At 37.8% G+C, this 22631-nt stretch overlaps 1 protein-coding gene across 1 annotated transcript in view; it reads left to right on the top strand.

Moving 5' to 3' along the window:
* The window catches only part of LOC126379766 (B-cell receptor CD22-like), a 107520-nt gene extending 86414 nt beyond the window's left edge, over positions 1 to 21106 (top strand). Inside the window, exons 11-16 of the mRNA XM_050028584.1 lie at positions 5085 to 5237; positions 11059 to 11224; positions 13214 to 13374; positions 15775 to 15883; positions 19162 to 19307; positions 20931 to 21106. Coding sequence (XP_049884541.1) covers positions 5085 to 5237; positions 11059 to 11224; positions 13214 to 13374; positions 15775 to 15883; positions 19162 to 19307; positions 20931 to 21106 — 911 coding nt within the window. The remainder of the gene's footprint in view (positions 1 to 5084; positions 5238 to 11058; positions 11225 to 13213; positions 13375 to 15774; positions 15884 to 19161; positions 19308 to 20930) is intronic.
* The last annotated feature ends 1525 nt before the right edge of the window (positions 21107 to 22631 follow it).

Genomic DNA, 22631 nt, shown 5'->3' with positions numbered 1-22631 from the left:
AATTTATAAGCTGTGAATATTTTTGTCTTGAATGACGTATTATTTTGTTTTGCTGCGTCCATAGATTAACATTCAAACTCTCGGCACCATTCTATTGTGACATTTGCCATCAAATAGCAATATTGCTTTTTTAGAAGAATTGCTTCGATGTGGGCATTTTAAACCCCCCCCCCCCCCCCCCAGTACATTAAATATACACTTCTCATCAAAAAAATCGAAACACCTTGCAAGTTTACGTTTTGTCAGGATTATCAGAAAAATGTGTACATTTAGGAATAAATGTTAAATGTCGTTTAATAGTGAGTAATATGAGCTTAACAAATCTTAATGTTAATGTTCTAAATTTAAATGAATTTTTCATAGGTTTCGTATTTTGTTAAATGAGTCATTTTTATTCCGTATGGAGTATAAAGGAAATGGATAAAACAACACACGTAAATGAAAAAAAAGCTAAAAAACGTTTATTTAATAACTTGTATTCCCTCCCCGAGCTCTAATTACTGCTTCCATACGGTTCTGCATCGATCGGATGAGAGTCACGATCACATGCTGTGGTATATTGTCCCATTCCTCTTGGATTGCATCTTGCAGCTGGCTAAGTGTTTCTGGGGCAGGATCTCTTGCTCGAATTCGTCTCTTTAATTCATCCCACAGATGTTCAATGGGATTCATGTCCGGGCTTCTTGCTGGCCATTCCATAATAGAGATATCGACTTCGTTAAGATAATCTCGTACGACGCCCGCGGTGTGAGCCCTACCCTAGCATTGTCGTGCATGAATATGAAGCCGTTGCCAATAAAATGGGCATAGGGCATCACATGAGGCTCGAGACACTCTTCGACGTACCGATGACAGTTTAGTGCAGGCAGACGTGGCCCAGACACGAAAGCAAGCTCTGTCTTACCGTCGGCGCTGATTCCTCCCCAAACCGTCCACGAACCGCCACCATAGCTGACCTTTTCTTCAATGCAGCATTGTGCATAGCGTTCTCCGTCTCTTCTGTAGACCTTGTTCCTTCCGTCGTTACCATACAGCATAATTTTACACTCATCAGAAAAGAGAACTTTGCTCCACTGTAGGTATGACCAATTTAGGTGCTCACGTGCAAAGTTAAGGCGCGCTCTTCGATGGTCTGCAGTTAATTTCGGCCCATTTGCTGGCTTATGTGGTACCAGTCCACGATCCTTCAACCTTCTTCTAATTGTAGAGTCACTTACAGCCACCCTTCGTACAACACGAAGCCGCTGCTGCAGTTGAAAAGCGTTAAGGCGTCGATTTCTTAAAGAAGTTGTTACAATAAATCGATCATCTCGCTCAGAAGTGACCCGATTCCTGCCAGATCCTGAACGGCGCGTGAACAAACCAGTCTCCCGATAACGTTTATAGACTCTATGAACAGATGACAGGCTTAGATGCAGTCTTGCAGCCACAACACGCTGACTAAGGCCAGAATCCAGCAATGCCACAACTTGGGCGGCTTCTGTGGGCGAAGTATCCATACGTTTTAGAAAAAAAAACTTTTTTCAGACGTCCCAAAGTCACAGTATTGAAATAAAAAACAAAAAGTTTAAGGATAGGCGCCAATTTTTAGTTTTTAAACGCTAAATGTACTCCAACCCTAAACACACATTTGTCTCAAAACAGTGATTCATTTCGTTTATAAGATAAACAAATGAAATTCTAATTTTGAATTTAGAATTTTCGCTTATTACTGTAATGGCCAAACTGCCAGCTATACATTTATGTATTTTTTTTCATCGTATGAATTCTTTTTTGTGTTTCATCGTGCTGTTTATATTACGTCATGGGTTACTTTACTTTCTACACTCCCTCTTCGATTTTCTCTTCTCTTCTTACTTCTTAAGATTAGATTAGATTTTTTCAAAGATTATGCAAATAAAGTATTAAATAGGCTAATAAATATAATTAGACTAGTACAAGACAGATAAAGGGTTTTATACTTTAGTGAAATTGGAAAATTTCTGCATTTCACGAAGTACTCTAACAGAAAAATCCTAGTACGCATACTTGCTTCGATTTTATTACATACTAGCTTTTGCCCGCGACTTCGTCCGCGTGGCGTGTTATATAAGAGAGAGATCTTTGTGTGTGTGGGAGTGCATACTTATGCAGTTTAGACTTTTTCATACAATTTTTTTCCCAATAACTCCCATTTTTCAAAATAAAGCCAAAAATAAACTTTATATTTACTAAGGTATGCATGCATGCTAGATTGAATTAATTGATTGAATTGATTTTTTTTTTAATTGATTGTTCATTGAGTTTTAATTTTAATACACACTTCCTCTCTTCCCTTCAACGTTGCTGTGCCCTACTGGGTCCATGTTTTAGTTCCTATGCCTATGTAACACACCATTGTACTACATGGAATGCAATAAATAATTTAATTGAATTGAAAACATCTATCTTACGCGGTTTCGATTTTTTCATACAAATGTTTTTTTCCCGCTAACGCCCGTTTCTGTGGGAATTTTGCAATATCCTGTTGCAACTAAGCTTTAAGTTAACTAAGGTACCTGCATGCCAAATTTCAAGCGTCTAACTTAAGCGGTTTAGATTTTTCATACAAAAGGATTTTCCCGCTAATTGCCGTTCCCGTGGGAATTCCGGGAATTCCTTTCTTAGTGCACCTCTACGGTACCTAAGCTATGTCCCTTCCAAATTTCAAATGCCTACGTTTAGCCGTTCAGGCTATGCGTTGATATGTCAGTCACTGAGTCAGTCAGTTTCTCCTTTTATTTAGATTTGACTTTTTCATACAAATGTTTTTTCCCGCCAACTACCGTTCCCGTGGGAATTTTGTAATATCCTGTTGCAACTAAGCTTTAAGTTTACTAAAGTACCTGCATGCCAAATTTCAAACGTCTAACTTGAGTGGTTTAGATTTTTCATACAAAAGGATTTTCCCGCTAATTCCCGTTCCCGTGGGAATTTCGGGAATTCCTTTCTTAGTGCACCTCTACGGTATCTAAGGTACCTGCGAGCCAAATTTCAAACATCTAACTTGAATGGTTTAGATTTTTCATACAAAAGGATTTTCCCGTTAATTCCCGTTCCCGTGGGAATTTCGGGAATTCCTTTCTTAGTGCACCTCCACGGTACCTAAGGTACCTGCATGACAAATTTCAAACGTCTAACTTGAGAGGTTTAGATTTTTCATACAAAAGGATTTTCCCGCTAATTCCCGTTCTCGTGGGAATTTCGGGAGTTCCTGTCTTAGTGCACCTCCACGGTACCTAAGGTACCTGCATGACAAATTTCAAACGTCTAACTTGAGTGGTTTAGATTTTTCATACAAAAGGATTTTCCCGCTAATTTCCGTTCCCGTGGGAATTTCGGGAATTCCTTTCTTAGTGTACCTCTACGGTATCTAAGGTACCTGCATGCCAAATTTCAAACGTCTAACTTGAGTAGTTTAGATTTTTCATACAAAAGGATTTTCCGCTAATTCCCGTTCCCGTAGGAATTTCGGGAATTCCTTCCTTAGTGCACCTCTACGGTACTTAAGGTATCTGCATGACAAATTTCAAACGTCTAACTTGAGTGGTTTAGATCTTTCATACAAAAGGATTTTCCCGCTAATTCCCGTTCTCGTGGGAATTTCGGGAGTTCCTTTCTTAGTGCACCTCCTCGGTACCTAAGGTACCTGCATGACAAATTTCAAACGTCTAACTTGAGTGGTTTAGATTTTTCATACAAAAGGATTTCCCTTCACTACTCTGCTCCTATTGATTGTAGCGTGATGAAAAGTATACTATAACCTGCCCAGGAGTGTGAAGAATAATTGTACCAAGTTTCATTAAAATCCGTCCAGTAGTTTTTGTTTCTATAAGGCACATACAGACAGACAGACAGACAGACAGACAGACAAAAATTTTACTGATTGCATTTTTGGCATCAGTATCGACCACTTATCACCCCCTGATAGTTATTTTGAAAAAATATTTAATGTACAGAATTGACCTCTCTACAGATTTATTATAAGTATAGATAGGATCATCTTCATTCATTTCTCACAGGTTGCTGTTGTTCAGAATGTTTAACTAAACACTTTTTTTTTGAATTAAGTAATAAATTGTTGATCGAGCTATGGTAAGGCCACAGATCACAGAAACAAGGAGCATATGCCCTCCGCACTAAATTTGCAAGAGTCCGCGTGCCGCTTTCACAAAGCGGCCGAACCAAGACATATCTGGCTGGACCGTTACATCGATATACCCGCCAATCAGTTTATGAACACGCTGCATGTTGTACAGTCATGAGCAATATCATGTACCCACCTTAGAACCCAGTCGCACTAACATATTTGACATTTAATGAGACTACGGTTTAATTTGTCAAAAAAGTTAATGTGACACGGTGTCAAAGTGTACACATATTAATACTCGTGACCGTACAAAACTTCGCGCGGTAAAATAAAACATATATGACTATATAAAACAATATAGTGTTGTCACTCGCGTTTATTTATTGTCAGTTATAACGCATGTACGTAAACTAGTCCATAATGTTTTTTTTTTAATGGATGTTAAGAGGTCGACAGTTGCCAAGGTTTCTAAAATTGGCAAAGTGATGTTACCCCTTGCCCTACATTCTAGGTATCCTTCAATTAAATAAGTCAAAAATAGTACCACATTATTTTTTTAAATTTATAACATTATAAATTAGATTAAAAAAAAGAAATAAGGGTAGTTTACAAAAAACTACATTAATATCAAAAACAAATTATGTTTGTTGATATTTTTTTGTGAATTCAGATATTGAGGTAGAGCACCAATTTAAAATCAAACTAAGTACAATCAATATATTTTACAATAGATTTTGTTTTTAATTTTTGTTGTAACGGTATACTTACCTTAGACCAAACACTCCGGCCGTTGAACGGGATTTTGTAAAAGCGCACCGCGGCGGGATACTGTGTGAACTCGTGCTTACAAAAGCAAAAATTAAAAAAAAAATCCCGTCCCGACTCCTATTGGTTCCTGCTTTATACCTAATCGATGTTGTAGAACTTTATGTTGTTACATTACCTCGCCAGACATTGACCTTTACTAATGTTTTAGGCCCGCCTTTGCTCTTGTCCACGGACGGTGGGACAGTGAGTGAGCTCCGTTACAGGGCAGCCAGTGAGAGGGACTATGGAGCCCTATATTGCACGGCTAACAACCCCATTGGGGTGCAGAAGGACCCCTGCGTATTCCAAGTTGTACCAGCTAGTAAGTATCTATTTAAACCTACCTTACTGCAAGATTTTAAATGATAATTTAATTTTATAAAAGTCAAATTATGTTTCATAGGTTGATACTTTTTCTACGCAAGGATGACACGTAGCCGAGAAATGCATTTTCGGAGTTATGTGACCTTACCTGTATGTGCTTGGTTTTCCTTCCGCGGGTTGCAAGGTCAGACAGGCAGTCGCTTCTGTAAAAAACCGGACCTGTCAAATCTTCAGGTTAGGTAACCGGACTCTGTGCAAAAAAATGGGGTAATGCTAGGGAGGTGATGAAGTTGGTACCTGTTAAGGTTTTGAATACGTAGGTACGTACCCATCTAAGTCATTTTCATTCATTCATCACATTTTTATTATTCCTTTTTACTTTGCATAACAGCGACCGCTGCATATTGTCATGTCAGTGTTATGCGACTTAAGAGGAGTAATTTTCATTCTATTTACAATGATAACTTGGATTTGTGGAGGTCATCGTAAACATTTTATCAATGTCACAAGTAAAATGTTGCTTTCAACACTCAGTTTTCATATTAAAAGCTTTATCTTGCTTTTACACTGATGTAAAATAATGATAACTTCTATAAACAAAGGCATAAAGAATAATGTATATTATATATCCAAGCCGTGTCCGGCGACGGCGACGGCGACTCCTAAATGTCTATATCGATGTTATGATAGGCTCTAATGTTTATGCCCCGCACCTATTCGAATTGCGGGTCTCACTTTAGTCTAAAATGACCGTAAGCCTCTAAGGAGTAAGGGGGAGCGCATGATGACTGTCTGTCTCACCAGCACTTACGCGTTACACGGAAAAACTGAATTAACATCATCATCATCATCTCCATAGCATTATCCCGTTTTTCACAGGGTCCGCTTACCTAACCTGAAGCTTTGACAGGTCCGGTTTTTTTACATAAGACTGTCTGTTTGACCTTCCAATCCGCGAAGGGAAAACCAACCCAATACAGGTTAGATCACTGACCTCCGAAAATGCATGTCACGGGATGTGGGTTTGCTCACGATGTTTTCCTTCACCGTTGAGCACGTGATAATTTTATTTATGACCCAAACATGAATTCGAAAAGAAATTCTGAAAAACTTAATTTATGTAAAATGTGATGACTGAATTTTAGTCATGATAATTTCTGTGATTTTCAATCAGATTTTAATGTCTCTGAAAGTGTTATAAGTACCTAAAACACGAAAATTATCATTCGTACATATTTCATAACACTGATCTTACACACACTTATTATACATCAATATTTATTGCATTCATTACAAAACACAGAGCAAAGGCTTTTATCGTTAAAAGCCGTTTCTACCAGACAACTATTGGTAAGAGGGAATTAAATTATGCTTATAGAGCGCAGTTTTTTTTTGACCTGACCTACTTATTTTACAGAAATTAATGACTGATAGTGTACATTAATAGGCCGATCAAAGTGGGATTTACTATTAGCTACTACTTATTTGCATCAAAATAAAAAAGAGCTGTCTGTCTCAGAGCACGTATAGTCAGTGCCGTAAAAAAGAGAATTTAATCGACTTTATAGCATTCGACGTGGAAACAAATAAATTAAAAAGGGTTTTTACTGCGAATCGTGCAAATATTCGTATAATAGTACCTGGTCGTTAGCAGCTGTTAATGCTAATCGACATTTTTAAACGGAGGGAAAGTATGTATAATAAACCTAGTTTTACAACCGGTATAAGTAATATACCGTTTAAGGCGCCATTTTTTATTTTTCAAGTAAAATACGCCATTTTATTGACATAATTTCCAATGCAAAAATATGGTTTACAAGAAAATATTTTCTTGTAGAAATTATTAAATATTAAATATTTCTCAAAACCGGTAAAGATATCCGTCCAAAATATCTTGGAATTCAGATCAGGTTTCCATGTCATTCCGAAACCCCATATTTCAATTTTATAGCGCGTATTTCCATAACCGTAAACAAATAAATGGGGGCGAGTGTACAAATTAGTCGGTTGGTTCGTAAATCAAGCGGTCGGTATCTCAGAGCGATCTAGCGTCTAAATCTATGTGTAAATTAATAATTTTGGAACTTAATTAAAACATTCCCGTATTTCCGCGAATATCGGTGACCGAGGGGAATATTCCGGGTTTAAAATACGAGCGAAGTTCTAGAGTTCGTCGCAATCACGACTCGAGCCAATATGGAACGGTAACGAGAAAACTTACTACGTACAACTTCCCACTTACCCATTCGGTTTTTAAACGTACGGCCACTTTTTTACGAGCTGAATTCCATTTTCGAAATTCCCGCGGGGTCGCCGCGCGAAAATGTAGAGCGGAAGATGTGGGTTTCTTTTTTCAAATCGTCACTGGCTGGAGAACGGTTAACTTACACAGAAAAGTAGAAAATTGTGAATGGAGAAACAAAGACGATATTGTCATTTTATAAATTATTATTATATATTATTATATCTGAAATTACCACAACATTTACAATATTTTAAGACAATTTAATTTTGCTTAAGAATAAGAATCATTCATTTATTGTAGAACTGTGTAAAATACAACATCATAATTATTATATTTGTTTTTGTTCCAATAAATTATTCTTATTCTTATTCTTAACAGTTTGCCCTTGTCGGACGTACAATATTACAGAAGATGTCATGCAATAGGAAATATTTCAATAACAAATTAAGAATAGGTACATTAGTATTTTTAATGAGCTTATAGTATTGTTTACAAAACTTTCTAATGGGTATTTAATTAAATACTTACTTAAAGGGTAAATTAAATATTTACCTACTTAAGTACTTAATAGACTATTGAGAATTACCTATTAGTAATATTATAACTTCAAATTCATAAATACGTTTCAATACATAATAATATAGTTAATAAGTACTCTTCTTCTATCGTGTGGGTTGTGAGGTGGAGTACAAATATCATCAACTCTGGTGTCAGGGTTACTATTGAGCAGCCAAAGGCCCCTGACATGGCTCATGTAACGACTACTTACTTACATCAGTACGTGCCTTCCGAAGCACGGATCATCTTACTTTTTGGACAATCAGATGATCAGCTTTTAATGTCCTAACCAAACTAGGGATCACAAAGTGATTTTTGTGATATGACCCCACCGGGATTCGAACCCGGGGCCTCCGGATCGTGAGCTCAACGCTCAACCACTGGATCACGGAGGCCGTTAATAAATATATCTATTTTACTATTACCGATTCCAAGAATTAGTTTTATTATTAAAATTTATATCAAATTCAAATTATTATTACAAATTCAAAAAAAAGATTAGTAATTTCGCTTGTTTAGAGTTCGTTAAATTAACCGTAACTAGGGAAGCGCCTGTCGTACAAATACTCGTTATCCCGTTTTTCCCGGAGTGTACCGACATTTTATCGGGAACTACCTGATTTATTAGCTGGCCGGTTATTCGAGTTTTAAATAAAATACGATTTTCCGTTCCGTATTATCCACCTGATAGCTTGACATTTGCCTTTGTTTCTGTCTAAATGGAACGGATACGGGAACCGAAACTATTATAGCACGTATTTAACTACTAGGTATTATTACCGGCATTATTAAAAGTGATATGCAAGAAACGATACACTTCTCATCGAAAAACATTAAACACATGGAAAGTTTATGTTTCGTAAGGATTATCTTAAATTATTACAAACAATAATTTCACTTTCGTATTTAAAATAGGTTTTAATGTTTTAAATTATTAATGTTCCAAATTTAAAATTTAATTCAACTCGTGTTTTGTTGAACTTAGAAATTCAGAAATGTTACAATTATTTTATGAGAAACGTAATTTCAGAAAAAAAAATTGTTTTTGAAAAAATAATTGAATAGAAACCTACGAATATTTATTATCTTTTCCGAAGTTAAAATAGAAACAGTTGGAGTCTAATGGATTTTTAACACTAGCCTTAGCTCGCTACTGCAAACGCTATCGACCCATTGTGGGCCATTTCTTTCCAAGGCCTCGAGTGAATGTTCTAGCCCACTTGGGACTCTCAGGCGAGCTGTATTGTTATTTAACACGTTCAGATCGGGACCTCATGAACTGTATTTGGTATCCAACGGGGCAAATCTTCATGTGGCCACCGATGGTACATCACCGCCCCATAAACCAAAAAACCTGCCAGGCGGGGTGCGCCACCGGTGGACACGGCTAACGATTACGCGCGAAATTATGCATTCTCTCTCTTTTTAACGGTCATTGGAAGATTCCTATAATAGCCTTAGAAAAACCCTAAAGTGGTACCGCAAACTTATCATCGAGATTGTTTGTGGCACAATGTTAGTAAATGCTTGGGTTATTCACCAGAAATTTGGAGACGGAAAGAAACTTAGCATTTTAGAATTCCGGGAACAAATTATAAAACAGATGATCAGCAAATCTAGCTCTGATAATCAATCAGATGACGCTGCAGGTGAAGGTGAGCCGATTGTTCAACGGAAGCCAAAACATAAGTTAGAAAAAACCGAAGGAATGCTTAGAAATACCCGAAAGAGATGCAGGCCTTGTTACGATCGTATTACAACGGCTGAATCTGCGGCTATGGCTAGAAAAAAATCCAAACGCGTGAATACTTTTTGCTCTGCATGTGACAACAAACCAATGTGTTTGGATTGTTTCAATATGATTCATCAAAAATAATTTTCTTATTTACCATCAATGTCTTTATATTTTTTTTATGTTTCATTTAGTTTTTATATAAAAAAAACATTTTTGTGATCCAGCAGAAATAAGCTGCATTTCGTACCATTTATCGTGACTGTGCCATATTTTGTTCCTAATAAATACCATTTTTCAATCCTGTTTTTTCTTTACTTCCCGAAACAATATCCATCTCCTGAGCTACAATATGAAACTTGGTCGATTTTACAGGACGGGAATGGTAATAATAATACTCTTCTTCACGGCGGCACGAATTTGCTAGTACATTAAAAGTCAGGTGTTACGTGGCCACCAGTGGTACACCCCGCCCTGTCAGCTAGTACTCCGTGCTCCACCGGTGGTACACCCCGGTCTGAACGTGTTAACGGATGAAATCCCTCAACGCACTCATTTATCTGGCCAAACAGCTTTAGTGATTATCTAGAAGATATGAATGTCTGGGAACTGATATTAGACAACCAAATTACTAAGTTGTATAAAACATATGTTTTTTTTTAAAGAAGAACATCTAGGTTCCTTTGCCGAGGCTTTTCTTGCAGCTTTTTCCCCCCTGCTTTACAGTTTGTGAGAAGCTGCAGCTTTAGGCGGATGAGACGTTCGTTATGTAAAAAAGATGATTCAAATTCTATGATAATAATATCCACTAAATCAAGATATTTTTGAATTTGAATGCCATCCGTCGCAAGTCCACCACAAGCATTTTTGTTAGTGGTATCGCCTGGTTTTCAGTTATGATAAATGATTAGCACGTGCTCATCGGCGAAGGAAAACATCATGAGGAAACCCAAATTCCCGAGAAATGCTTTTCGGAGGTGTGACTAAACCTGAATTACGCATGGTTTTCCTTGAAAGGTCAGACAGGCAATGCCTGCTATAAAAAAAACCCGACCTGTCAAATCATCAGATTCTGCTTACCTAACCTGATGGTTAGGTAAGCAGACCCTTTGGAAGGGAGATGATGATCACGTGGTTTTCAGGATGAGTGCCCGTTTAATATGGTACACCTCTGCCCACCCGTTTGGGGATACATCGTGATGTTATGTTTCGTTGTGTTTATGGAATAATTCCATGGATTAGTTACCCTTTTGTAGCCTTACTGTACCATTTATCCTTTCATAGCTCGTCCGGCACCTCCTCGCAACTGCACACCAATGGTGATACCCCGACAGAGCGAACCATTACTGGCTGTGAACTGCACCCCTGGCTACGACGGCGGGCTCCGCCAGTACTACACCTTGGAGATCCATGGACCCCACGCTCAGGTCTTGGTCAACACTTCGGCTGCTTACTTGCTTGGTGAGTATTTAATTTTATTTAATTTTAAAAAAATCTTATTTCAGACCTAAAGGCCCATATACAAAAAACTATGTTAGTAAATTGTGTGTTAATATGTGTTCGTCAATGTTGCTACCGTCATGAATTTTAATAATGTAATAGTCATGTACTTAGTGTGCGCGTGCGCACAGCTCATAACTACCCGCGAAAAGAATGCGGTGCACTCCGTGGGGGCTGGAGGAGGGGATTGCAATCCAGGGAACTGTCAATTTGTACATGTGTAGGTAATATATTGTGAAATTACCCTGCATAATCTGAAAATACAGAATTACTTATATTATTCTAAAGTTGTAGTTTTATTGAATTTAGTTCTGTAACATTTGCTAGCTGCAAATTAATGAGTTTTTTAAAGATAAACAGTGCTCTAAACCGGCGAGCATGCATAAAGTCTTTGATGAGAGTGAAAGAATCGAAAGTAGTGTAACAGGATCGTAGTAAGTGGAATTCCGTAGCCTCTGCCTACCCCAATGGAAAATAGGCGTGATCTTCTATTATGTGAATGTAACATTTGTTTACTAATGTCAAATTTTATCTCCTTCCTCGCTTACTGATGTAGACCTTCCCAAAACAGGTAAGAAAATTTTAGAGCAATAAATGTTGTGCACAAACTTATTGGGGAAGTTTTACACGAGTTTTAAACTTGCATGGGTTCACTTTAAAGTTAACTAGATAGTCATCCTGTATATAGATATATACAGGTGATAGTAACATCGTACCGAATACTGAGGAGAATGATCCAGGTCATTTTCTGAATTAATATCAAGTAGGAATTTTCCGTCGCCAAACTCATGTTTTGTTTTGTATTTTTTAAATTATTCTCACTCTAGGTATTCAATACGATGTCATTTACACCCCGTACAAGTACGTACAGGGGGGTTAAAATAGCCACATCGAAGAAATTCATCTAAGAAAGCAATGTTGCAATTTGACATTTGCGCATAGAAACAAAGTAAGTGTGCAATGCAAAAAAAATGTCAAATAGCAATATTGCTTTCTTAGATGAATTGCTTCGATGTGGGCATTTTTACCCGAGGTAGCTGTACGTTAGTGACCACGTAGCAAAAACTGAAAAGGCTGATTCACACCGTAATCCTGAATTAATATCAAGTGAAATGTTAGTTAAGACATAATTAAACAAAGTAAAACAGTACTTATGTGTAAGCCAAATTCATGACAATATTAGTTATTATGTTTTTTAAATTATTTTCAGTTCCATACTTTTCTTATTCCATACAACGAAAAATTTCACTTGATATTAACTCAGAATAGTGAGCTGAATCATTCTCCTGAATATTCTTATAACAGACCATGTGATAGAAATCTGCTAGCGGCAGCAAAATTCACAGATTTATCGCATAGCAGATTTTATGTAAATTTTGAGTAGGCATTTTATTAATTATGCAAATAATATTGGTTTGTTGACGATGGTGGAAATTATGGTTAACGTGGTAGATTTTGGGTAGGTGCTGCTGTTACCAGCTTACCTACCGGTTTTTTAACTAAGTTAACTTAATTTGTTGTTCTGTTGTAATGGTTTTTTACTCCACCGACAAGAGCGCAGCTCTTAAATAAAGAGGGAGAGAGAGAGAGAGTTGTATTGGTTGTCGTTCTTCACTTGTTGGGCAGAAGGCAAGAGAGAAACCACTGCTCTTTTTTTCCCTTAAAAGTTGCATGGAGAATGCTACACCGACAAGAGCGTGGCTCCCAAATTAGTGATGATGAAATTAATTTGTTATACACTAGCTGTAGATGCAGACAGTAACTTTCACTGTCAATCTTGCGTTTTCATACGATCGTTTTCCAAAGTGTTGGCTGCATGTAACTTCTTAAAATACTCGGCTGGACTAACAATATGGTAGCCAAATATACACCTACGATCGGGCCACCGAAATGACGTGTTCACACTTTCAAAAATCAACCCATTTAAATCTATTACGTTTTCAACAGACGGAAATGTATGGCTTAACGTCACCTGGGACATGTTGGAGGTCATAGAAGACGAAGATGAAATAGTGGTAATCGCAAGAAACAACAAAGGCCCCGCTGAACCCGTTATCTTGAACACCACAGGCATGGTGTTCAAACCCCCTATGAAGAATGGTGAGATATGAGTAACTGGACCGGACCAATTTCATTGACTCATGATTTTTGGTCCCCTACCAAAAATCATGAGTCAATATGTGTGTGAAAGATGTGAGTACTGAGACAGTTCGGTATGTAAGGTATTTTTGAAGGAATTATTTTTATATTTTTAAATGAAAGATTAAATGAAGAAAAAGAAATTAATATTTTTGGTTTTCATGCAGAACTAGTTACTTTTTTTTACAAAAAAAAAACCTCTCCTAAAGTGGGCTGAATGACGTTTATGCCTTTGCTTTTGTTTAGTTTTCTTACATACCGAATTACTAATAGTGTCCAATGTAAATGATTTATTGAATGTGTAATTTCAAATGCATCAATCATTTGATACGATTTCTTCGGCTGCCGTAATATCTACGACCTAGTTTGAGCCTGCTGATTCTATTTAAGCTGTGGTTGGTTGGTCTGCATATGCAAAAAACCCACTACTGGGTATAAGGTTTCTCTGACGGATGTTCCGGCCAAGTAGTTAATGCCATCTGCGGCAAATCTACAATAAGTCACGTCAAAAAAAACACTGAGAAGACAAGTTGGACCTGAGGCAGTTTACTTGATTGAATTCGGGAACTTCATATGGTACAGTTATGCGCAATACCATGTACCCACTTAAAAACCCTGTCACTTTAATTTGTCAAAAAAGTTAATGTGACATGGTTTCAAAGTGTATATTAGGACTCGTGACCGTAGGTACCTAGTACAGGAGACTAGACATTAGGCACAATCTCAGGTTAGGTTAGGCGCCGTCTTCTGTATTTCCGAATGAATAGAATAGAATCAAATTTCCACTAAAACAATTACAAAAAAGCAAGATGGATGTTTGTCGAAATGTTCATAAAGTGGTGGTGGACGTCCTGAGATAAAAGGGCCTATGTAACCCGGGTGCTTTCAAGGCCAGAGTGAACAGGCACCTTCTGGGCGAGCTCGCTCCTTTTCTTTTTTTTTCTTTTTTTTTTGAGCTTGCACCATCTTAGGCCTCGTCAACGCCTTCGGGCAAGTCTGGGGCCAAAAGCAAACCCATAAACCCATCAAAGGTGAAAAGAAATACCTAATGACGCCATGTGGTGTTTGATATACACCGTTAGTCTTCATTCAGCAATAGCATCAGAAAACAAGTAAGTAATCCATTGTAAATCATAAGTACCACACAAATCCACACATCATTATCAATGTCAATACTTTCTCTGCGCCAGATCTTACCATTATACTCTTTTTGTACTTGTTGCTTACCACAGGTTAATAACGGCCTCGGTGGTCCAGTGGTTGAGCGTTGGGCTCACGATCCGGAGGTCCCGGGTTCGCATCCCGGTGGGGGACATACCACAAAAATCACTTTGTGATCCCCAGTTTGGTTAGGAAATTACAGGCTGATCACCTGATTGTCCAAAAATTAAGATGATCCGTGCTTCGGAAGGCACGTTCAGCCGTGGGTCGTTGGTCCCGGTTACTACTTACTAATGTAAGTAAGTAGTCGTTACATGAACCATGTCAGGGGCCTTTGATGGCTCAATAATAACCCTGACACCAGAGTTGATGAAATTGGTAATTCACCTCACAGCCCACACGATAGAAGAAGAAGAACCTCAGAAATTATATTCTATTATTATATTAACATAACATAAACAGCCTATACACGTCCCACTGCTGGGCACAGGCCTCCCCTAAATCAACCGGAGGGGGTATCAAGGTGGAGGTGTTTGGACTAATAGCCCGGGACCTACGGCTTAGCGTGCCTTCCGAAGCACGAAATCATCTTACTTTTTCGGACAATCAGGTGATTCAAGCCTGCAATGTCCTTACCAAACAAAGGACAGTCTCACAAAGTGATTTCGACAATTTCGGGAATCGTACTCGGACTCCCAGATCGTGAGCCTAACGCTCTAAGCATTAGGCCAGGGAGGCTGATAATATTCTTATATTTATTATATTATGTACAGACCGGTTATTTTGCCAACCTTTCTATACAGGGTGTTAGTGACATTGTAACGAATACTAAGTTTGATGATTCAAACGACGATTCTGAGTTAATATCAAGAGGAATTTTCCGTCGCAAAATTCATGTTTTTTTAGTTTTTTTAAAATTATTTTCAGTTGTACTTTTGCAATGGAAAATTCCACTTGATATTAACTTAGAATCATGGTTTGAATCATCCCTCAAAGTTTTCGTTACGATGTCACTAACACCCGATATACCTACAAATCCTAAGTCTGTTTTCTTTATATCAAAAACACGATTGTCAAAATTCTTAATTCAAAAAATTATTAAATATGGACGCGTTTGCGTACGTTGCACGCCCGCTCGTCGGCCAGTTATCGAAGGTCAACGATCGTTTATTGACATAGGGGTGGTTATGTTTGCAACAGATGAGAAAAAGCCGAAAGAGGATGCTACAGTGGCGGTTGCAGCCACTCTGATCGCGCTGCTGATGCTAGTAGCGGTCGCTGGGGCGCTGGCGGCGTTGGCTTTCAAAAAGTAAGTTAATATAATTTGTTTAATTTTAGTTTTGTATTTATTTATTTTAGTTTTTATTAATATTACTCTATAATGTAATTATTAGGTCTATGGTTTAAATAAATAAAACCATAGTCTAACACGACGCTGCGCATTGACAGTATGATTTCCTGAGTACACCTTGTACTGTTGCCACTACATTCTGATTTACGTATTCCAATTTCGTTCCTTTACAGTCGAGATATATTTTTGTTTTTTTTTTAAACAATACTTTATATTTTTGAGAAAAAAGTTTGAGTTGTGTTATTGTAACGTAATAATAGTTTTCATTAAACAAATTAAAAGTATTTCGCAACTTCAAAAACAAAACTTAAAGATGTAGTAGAAAGAAAGAAAGAAATCAACGTTTATTATAAAGGGACACCACAGCAACAAATATAAAACAAACAAAAAATATACAATAAAAACACGGAGTAACACATAACTTACAATCAAACACATAATAAAAAATAAAAAACAACAACATACACAAGAAACACAAACAATCGAGTGTATGGACTGATCAACGATGGTGGTGGTGTCCTTTATAAAAGGGCCTCACTCAGCATAAGCCGCGGCGCGAGCCACGACGCTGGTATTCTGTGGACCCTGCTAAGTGAGGCACGGAAGCCGTGTCTCCCACAAATACAACTTAAATGAATACATAATAATATTTACTTATAAAATGAAGTAGTTTACAAAAACATATATGAAAAGCGTGTGTGTGTGCAGTGTATCTACATGAAAGAAATACAATAATACTTACAAAACAATGCATATAAAACGATAAAGTAAACAAATAAATAAAGTTAAATAGCATAAGTAAAATAGAATTTGCAAATGAGCTGGTTTATTGGTATTTTTTTATTTATTGGTTAGTTGTAATGATATCTCCATAGCATTATCCCATTTTTCACAGGGTCCGCTTTCCTAACCTGAAGATTTGACAGGTCCGGTTTTTTCAGAAGCGACTGCCTGTCTGACCTTCCAACCCGTGAATGGAAAACAGCCCATTACAGGTTAGGTCACATATCTCCGAAAATGCATTTCTCGGGAAGGTGGGTTTCCTCACGATGTTTTCCTTCACCGCTGAGCACCTGATAATCATTTATGATCCAAACATGAGTTCGAAAACAAATTCGACAATCTTGTTGGGCCTATGCTAGATTCGAACCCGCGACCTCAAAGTGAGAGGCAAGCGTGCTACCAACTGGGGTACCACGGCTCTAGTTATTATAAGTAATGATACAACTATAAAGTAGAGTTTATGTTTTGTGTTTATGTGTATGGGTTTGGAGCCACCTTTAACGTAGGAAACAAATTTCAAACAAGAAGCGTCGTTACCTGTGAAATACAAGTACTGCCAGTCCAAATAGATTTGTGTCGGTTGTCTGTCCTTCTCGTAAACCATTTCAAGGAGGTAGACCATTCGTTACCTCACCGCACACACATGCTTCAGTAAAGCCGTTACCCACTTTTTAAGGGTCAAAGTGGTTTAGAAAATCCGGGTAAAAAAATAAATTACGGCTTTACGTAAAAAAAAATCACCAACTTATTAGCTTACTGTCTCCATCTCTGTCTTGTGTCTGTTGTAAATGAAGGACAACACTAATTTAGGTGCTGTTAACATACAATTAGGTTAAGTTTGTCACCGCCCAAATAGGCACCATTGCTTTTTTTTTTATTTAAGTATAGAATAAATAGTAGTAGTAGGCTGAGCTGTAGGCCATCTACGGGGTCCACAGGTGGCGGATAGTGGAACGGCCATCAGATATGATGGTTGGCTGCGAATATAAAAATAAGCAGTCCCCGACCAAACAGCGACAGGAGTAGCAGAACGTAGTGGGTAGCTCACTGGGACGGGCTAACCTATAAAATGCTACTTAGGTTCTATGACGATCTTGTGACGTAGCGAGTAGGCGCCGCTACTTTAAAAGCGCACCCCTGATGCCGGGCAGCAGCGGTATCAGTACTGGTTGGAGGCCGAGGAAATGGAATCTGGTAGGGCTCTAGCTAGAACATCGGTCGGTGTACTGCGGAACGGAAGGCGATTGGGGCAACCACCGTTCTACACGCCCTATCTATGGAGTAATGGCGATTACTCCACCGACAAGAGCGCAGCTCTTAAATAAAGAGAGAGAGAGAGATAGAATAAATAATAAAACTACGAATAGAAGGGACAGTGTTCGCATCAATATGAGCTAGCGAGCTTGATTTAACTCAAATGAAGGTAAGAACAAGATATTTGTACAGAGTGTCCTGGCTGTGATTTAAGTTTCAATAAGAATGCAAGTTCTGTTTAAAATTTAAAACAGTATTAATTAATTAATTATGTCTAAAGAAGATTTTTCTATTTTTTTTTTCTAAATCCTTCAGGAAAAAATATTTTGTAACCCTAAAATCGGATAAACTACCTATTTGCTAGAAAGTCATCCTACATCGAATCACCCTACTTTAAATAATAAAGCACTTACTAGGTACCTAAACAATTCGTGTTAGCTTTGATCTCTCTATCTTTCGTCTGTATCGGCGTAATCTAAAATTATTTACCCCAAATTCAAAGGAAGAATAGAAAGCTCATTCCGCAAAGGAAATTACTGTAAATAATTAGTTTTCAGAGAATTGTGAAATCAAATTATATTATTGGTGAATAACTTACATAGATACGCTCCACTGCTGGGCACAGGCCTCTCCTCAATCAGCTGGATCCCTCCAGCTTACTCCCGTAAGACGCATACTCCCAGGCTGCTCCATTGCGGGTTGGTATAGGTCTTTGGACTCGTAGACCAACGGTTTAGCGTACCGAAGCACGGAATCATCTTATTTTCCCAGACGATCAGGTCAGATCAAGATTTAAGCCTGCAATGTTTTAGCCAAACAAAGGCGATTGCTGGTGTTTGCTGATCTATTAAATAATAATCTAAACCAGCGAACATGCTTCAAGTCTTTGATGAGAGTATAAGAATCGAAAGTGGTGTATCAGGATCATAGTAAGTGGAACTCGTGTGGTCTCTGCCAACCCAATCGAGAAATATGTGTCAAATGTAATAATTTCATATATTGCACCTCTTTTTTTATTTTATTCTTATTATTCTTATTCTTTTTCTTTTTCCGCAGTTATTCTAACATACCTCTGGGTTGGCTGGAAGAGATCTCTCTTAGAGATAACTCCATCCTTGTAAACGTCCATTTCTTGTTTGTGATGTAACTAGTTGTTAAGTGCAATAAAGTATGTAATTATGTTATTAATGATTAATCAGGAGGCCAGAAACAGCGACTGCCGTTGCCAGTAAGCGTCCCTCTCAGTCGGTAGTGCAAGTCGATGGTCAGGGCAGGCGATGCCTCTTCGCCTACCCAGCTTCACCGGACAAGGAAGTTAGGCCTGACGTTATTAACCCGAGACCCGGTAAGTCTTTGCGAACAAGGTATACCCAGCACTGCCAAGCGGAAGCCTTTTTTGTAAGTAGCCTTTGATTTTATACATCACAATATCACGGCTATCATTTTATTTCAGCTGAGCGATTCTCTCACCAGGTTAGTGCTTATAATCCTTATGTTGTTGTTGTTTAAATTCGGCAGGCAGGCAAAGATCTGAGGACCATACAGCCTTGTCTTTAGTAATTTAATATTCGAAATTCACGATCAAAATATGCCTAAACCTTGTCTTCAGTTTTCAATCTCTTTCATTTAAATTATGCCTTATTAGACCAAAGCCTTGTCTTCAGGTTTTCAATTTCTTTCATTTAAAATAATTATTAGGCCAAAGCTTTGACTACAGTTTACAATTTCTTTAATTTAAAATCCATATTTGGCCTAAGCCTTGTCTTCTGTATCCAAAATCTTGAAGGTAAAATCCAGTTTAGGCCTAAACGTTGTATTCTGTATCCAAAATCGTGGAAGTAAAATTAAGTTTAGGCCTAAGCATCGTCTTTATTCATCATCTTGTCACATCCAAAATATACGTTCCATTCCAGTAAAGTATAATCCTGTAAAGATTGTCAATTGTACCGACCAATTAAGGTAAGTACGTAAGTATAGTCTTCAGATTTCCAATAAAGTTCTAGATAAAATACAATTCCAAGACAATCTTTATGATATTTAAAACGTGCCTTTTTATCTCATCGAGAAAAACACCCAGATTAATGCCGGCCAATGTTCTGCGAAAACACTCGCCAACCGATGAAACTTTTTGCAAATTTTCTCCGGGAATATTTAAGTATTCAGAAATTCCGTCCATCCCTTGAGGATAAAAAAACATTATTATGCTTCCGCTCATTTGAGAAAAATGTTTTCGTATTAATAAGGCGATGCGCGCGAGTTGTCACTCCGAACAATTGTTTTTACACTACTTCTTCTTTTACTTCAACTTTATATCATTTAACAAAAGAAATATTATTTTCTTTATCTTCTATTAAAGGAAATATTTTGTTTCATATCTAATTATTATTATGTTGCTAAATCTCATCTCTATTTACTTTCGTTCTGCTGTTGCTTTTAGCTACTTCCTTATTCTTATCTGTAATAATGTACCTTATCTATACTACGAGTACCTACTTATCTGCCTTAATTGACTTTTACATAATGATGACATATAATCAAAATTAGACGTCGGATCTTCAAATCGTAAATAGCCTGCATACGTCCCAATGCAGGGCACAGGTCTCCCCTCAATCAACCGGAGGGGGTATGGAGCATACTCCACCACGCTGCTCAAGTATGGATTGGTGGAGGTGTATTTAGTAACCGAGACCAACGTTTTGGAGTGCTGGTATAATCCGCGGCGTAAAGTTAAACATTGCGTGCGCAGTGACAAATTATTGGGCCTCAATCAAAGTGAGGTAGACGCTAGGGGCAGCGCGTAACCATGACCACGAATGACGCTACCAGCGCGACCGTCCGCCATTTTGTTCAACTTATACGCCGCGGATTATACAAAATTTATGTCGGGATTGTGATACTGAAAGGAGCAATGGCGAATTTAAACTGTAGAAGGTATTTGTCTGAGTTGTGTTGTTGTGTAAAAAAACAGATACGGCCCGTCCCCGCGTGGTGCTGGAGTCCAACGACGGGAATGCTTACATGCTGCATGACCTGTCGGGAGATTTGCGAGGACCCCCCCGTAGACCAGCAGGCCCTGAAGAGCCCCCCGTGGTACGTGCGGTCCCGCCTCGCCGCGGTCGTATACCAGCAGAGCTCTGGGTGTAACTTAATGCAGGCGTTATAGTAGGTCCATTCATTTTTTAATCTCTTACCCTGGTTTTCCCGTTGTCTGAACAGCTCTCGCATTCGACAATCGAAGCTCTTGAATTGGCAACGCAATTGTAGATAAAGCGACTAGAATCATAGACTGGTAAAGGAGCATCATATGAAAACACTGAAATCCTAGAAGCAAATAGACTCAGATTCGCGAAAGATTTTTTTCTAAAAAGCGTCCTAACCATGTTGTAAATACGTATATGTCGTGGCCAGATCATAGAATTGACCATTTCATGAAATGATCGACCATTTCATGAAATGGTCGTATTTCATGAAATGGCCAACTTCAACTGACCATATCGTTTAAACGTCAGCGTTTAATGATATTTCCATCCACGTTTGGCCATATCATTAATGTAGGGTGTCCATGATAAGTGATGTAATAAAAACGCGAAATAAGGTAGGGAATAATGTATTACTCTAGTACAAACCACAGAAATGTTTAAAATTCCAATAAAAATTAAAAAGTCATTTTCGATTAATGTCGATTGATGCCGTAACTGCATCTCGCTTTGAAGTCGTCATATTTTTTGACACTATTTCATGCCATTGGTCATCATTCAGTATACTTTTCGTGTGTAAGATAAACATACTGGCGGCATAGGGGTGGCCCAAGGGCCACCCCCGCCGCACCCTAACCTACTGTTATGCCTTGTAAAAATTATAAAAAAAGGATTATGATAATTTAAATTATGACAAAAACATTTATGCGTTTTAATAGAATCCCGTTTCAAGTAGTTAATGCCATCTGCGGCAAATCTACAATAAGTCACGTCAAAAAAAAGAAACTTTACGGACAGTAGTAGGATCGTCTATATTTTTCTTTTTTAAAATTAATATCGCTTCATTCGCAGTTTTATTATATCATATTTTGAAATCCAATAATAGTCCATTGATTTACGTAGCGTGGTCACTCGACCTTCATTATTTGCCATATAACCTAAAAATAAAAATAAAGTTGCTGTCTACTGTTAATACGAGTTTTTCTTTTCACCTTAGTGTCAAAACATTGCTTCACTGCACTTTTATTTTGTATTTGCTCATTATTATTCTAATTATTCGCGTTCACAAAAGAATAATTATTGTCCGCCGCCATTATGCAAAACAAAAACAAAGCGACACCAGCGCCACTACCGGTGGATAATGTTACTATTTTACGATATGATCGCTAACGTTTGGCCATATCATGAAGTAATCATGCATTCAGTTGATCATATCGTTAAACGTTTTGTGTTCATTGATCTGGCCAAACCACATCATGATGTGGCCAACGAATGTTGTTCTATTTCATGAAATACGACCATTTCATGAAATGGTCGATCATTTCATGAAATGATCAATTCTATGACATGGCCACGATATATACATTAAGTTATGCAGATAGTTTAAGTTCGTTCCTTCCAATTAAGATGTTATGGTTGTTCAAATAAAGTTCATATCGGTTGTACAGTGTCGTTACAGACCGTCGCTTGTG

This window comes from Pectinophora gossypiella, chromosome Z, assembly GCF_024362695.1.
Source record: "Pectinophora gossypiella chromosome Z, ilPecGoss1.1, whole genome shotgun sequence".
Lineage (NCBI taxonomy): Eukaryota > Metazoa > Arthropoda > Insecta > Lepidoptera > Gelechiidae > Pectinophora > Pectinophora gossypiella.
The sequence above is the reverse complement of the archived record's forward strand: the minus strand, read 5'-3'. Positions and strand labels throughout refer to the sequence as shown.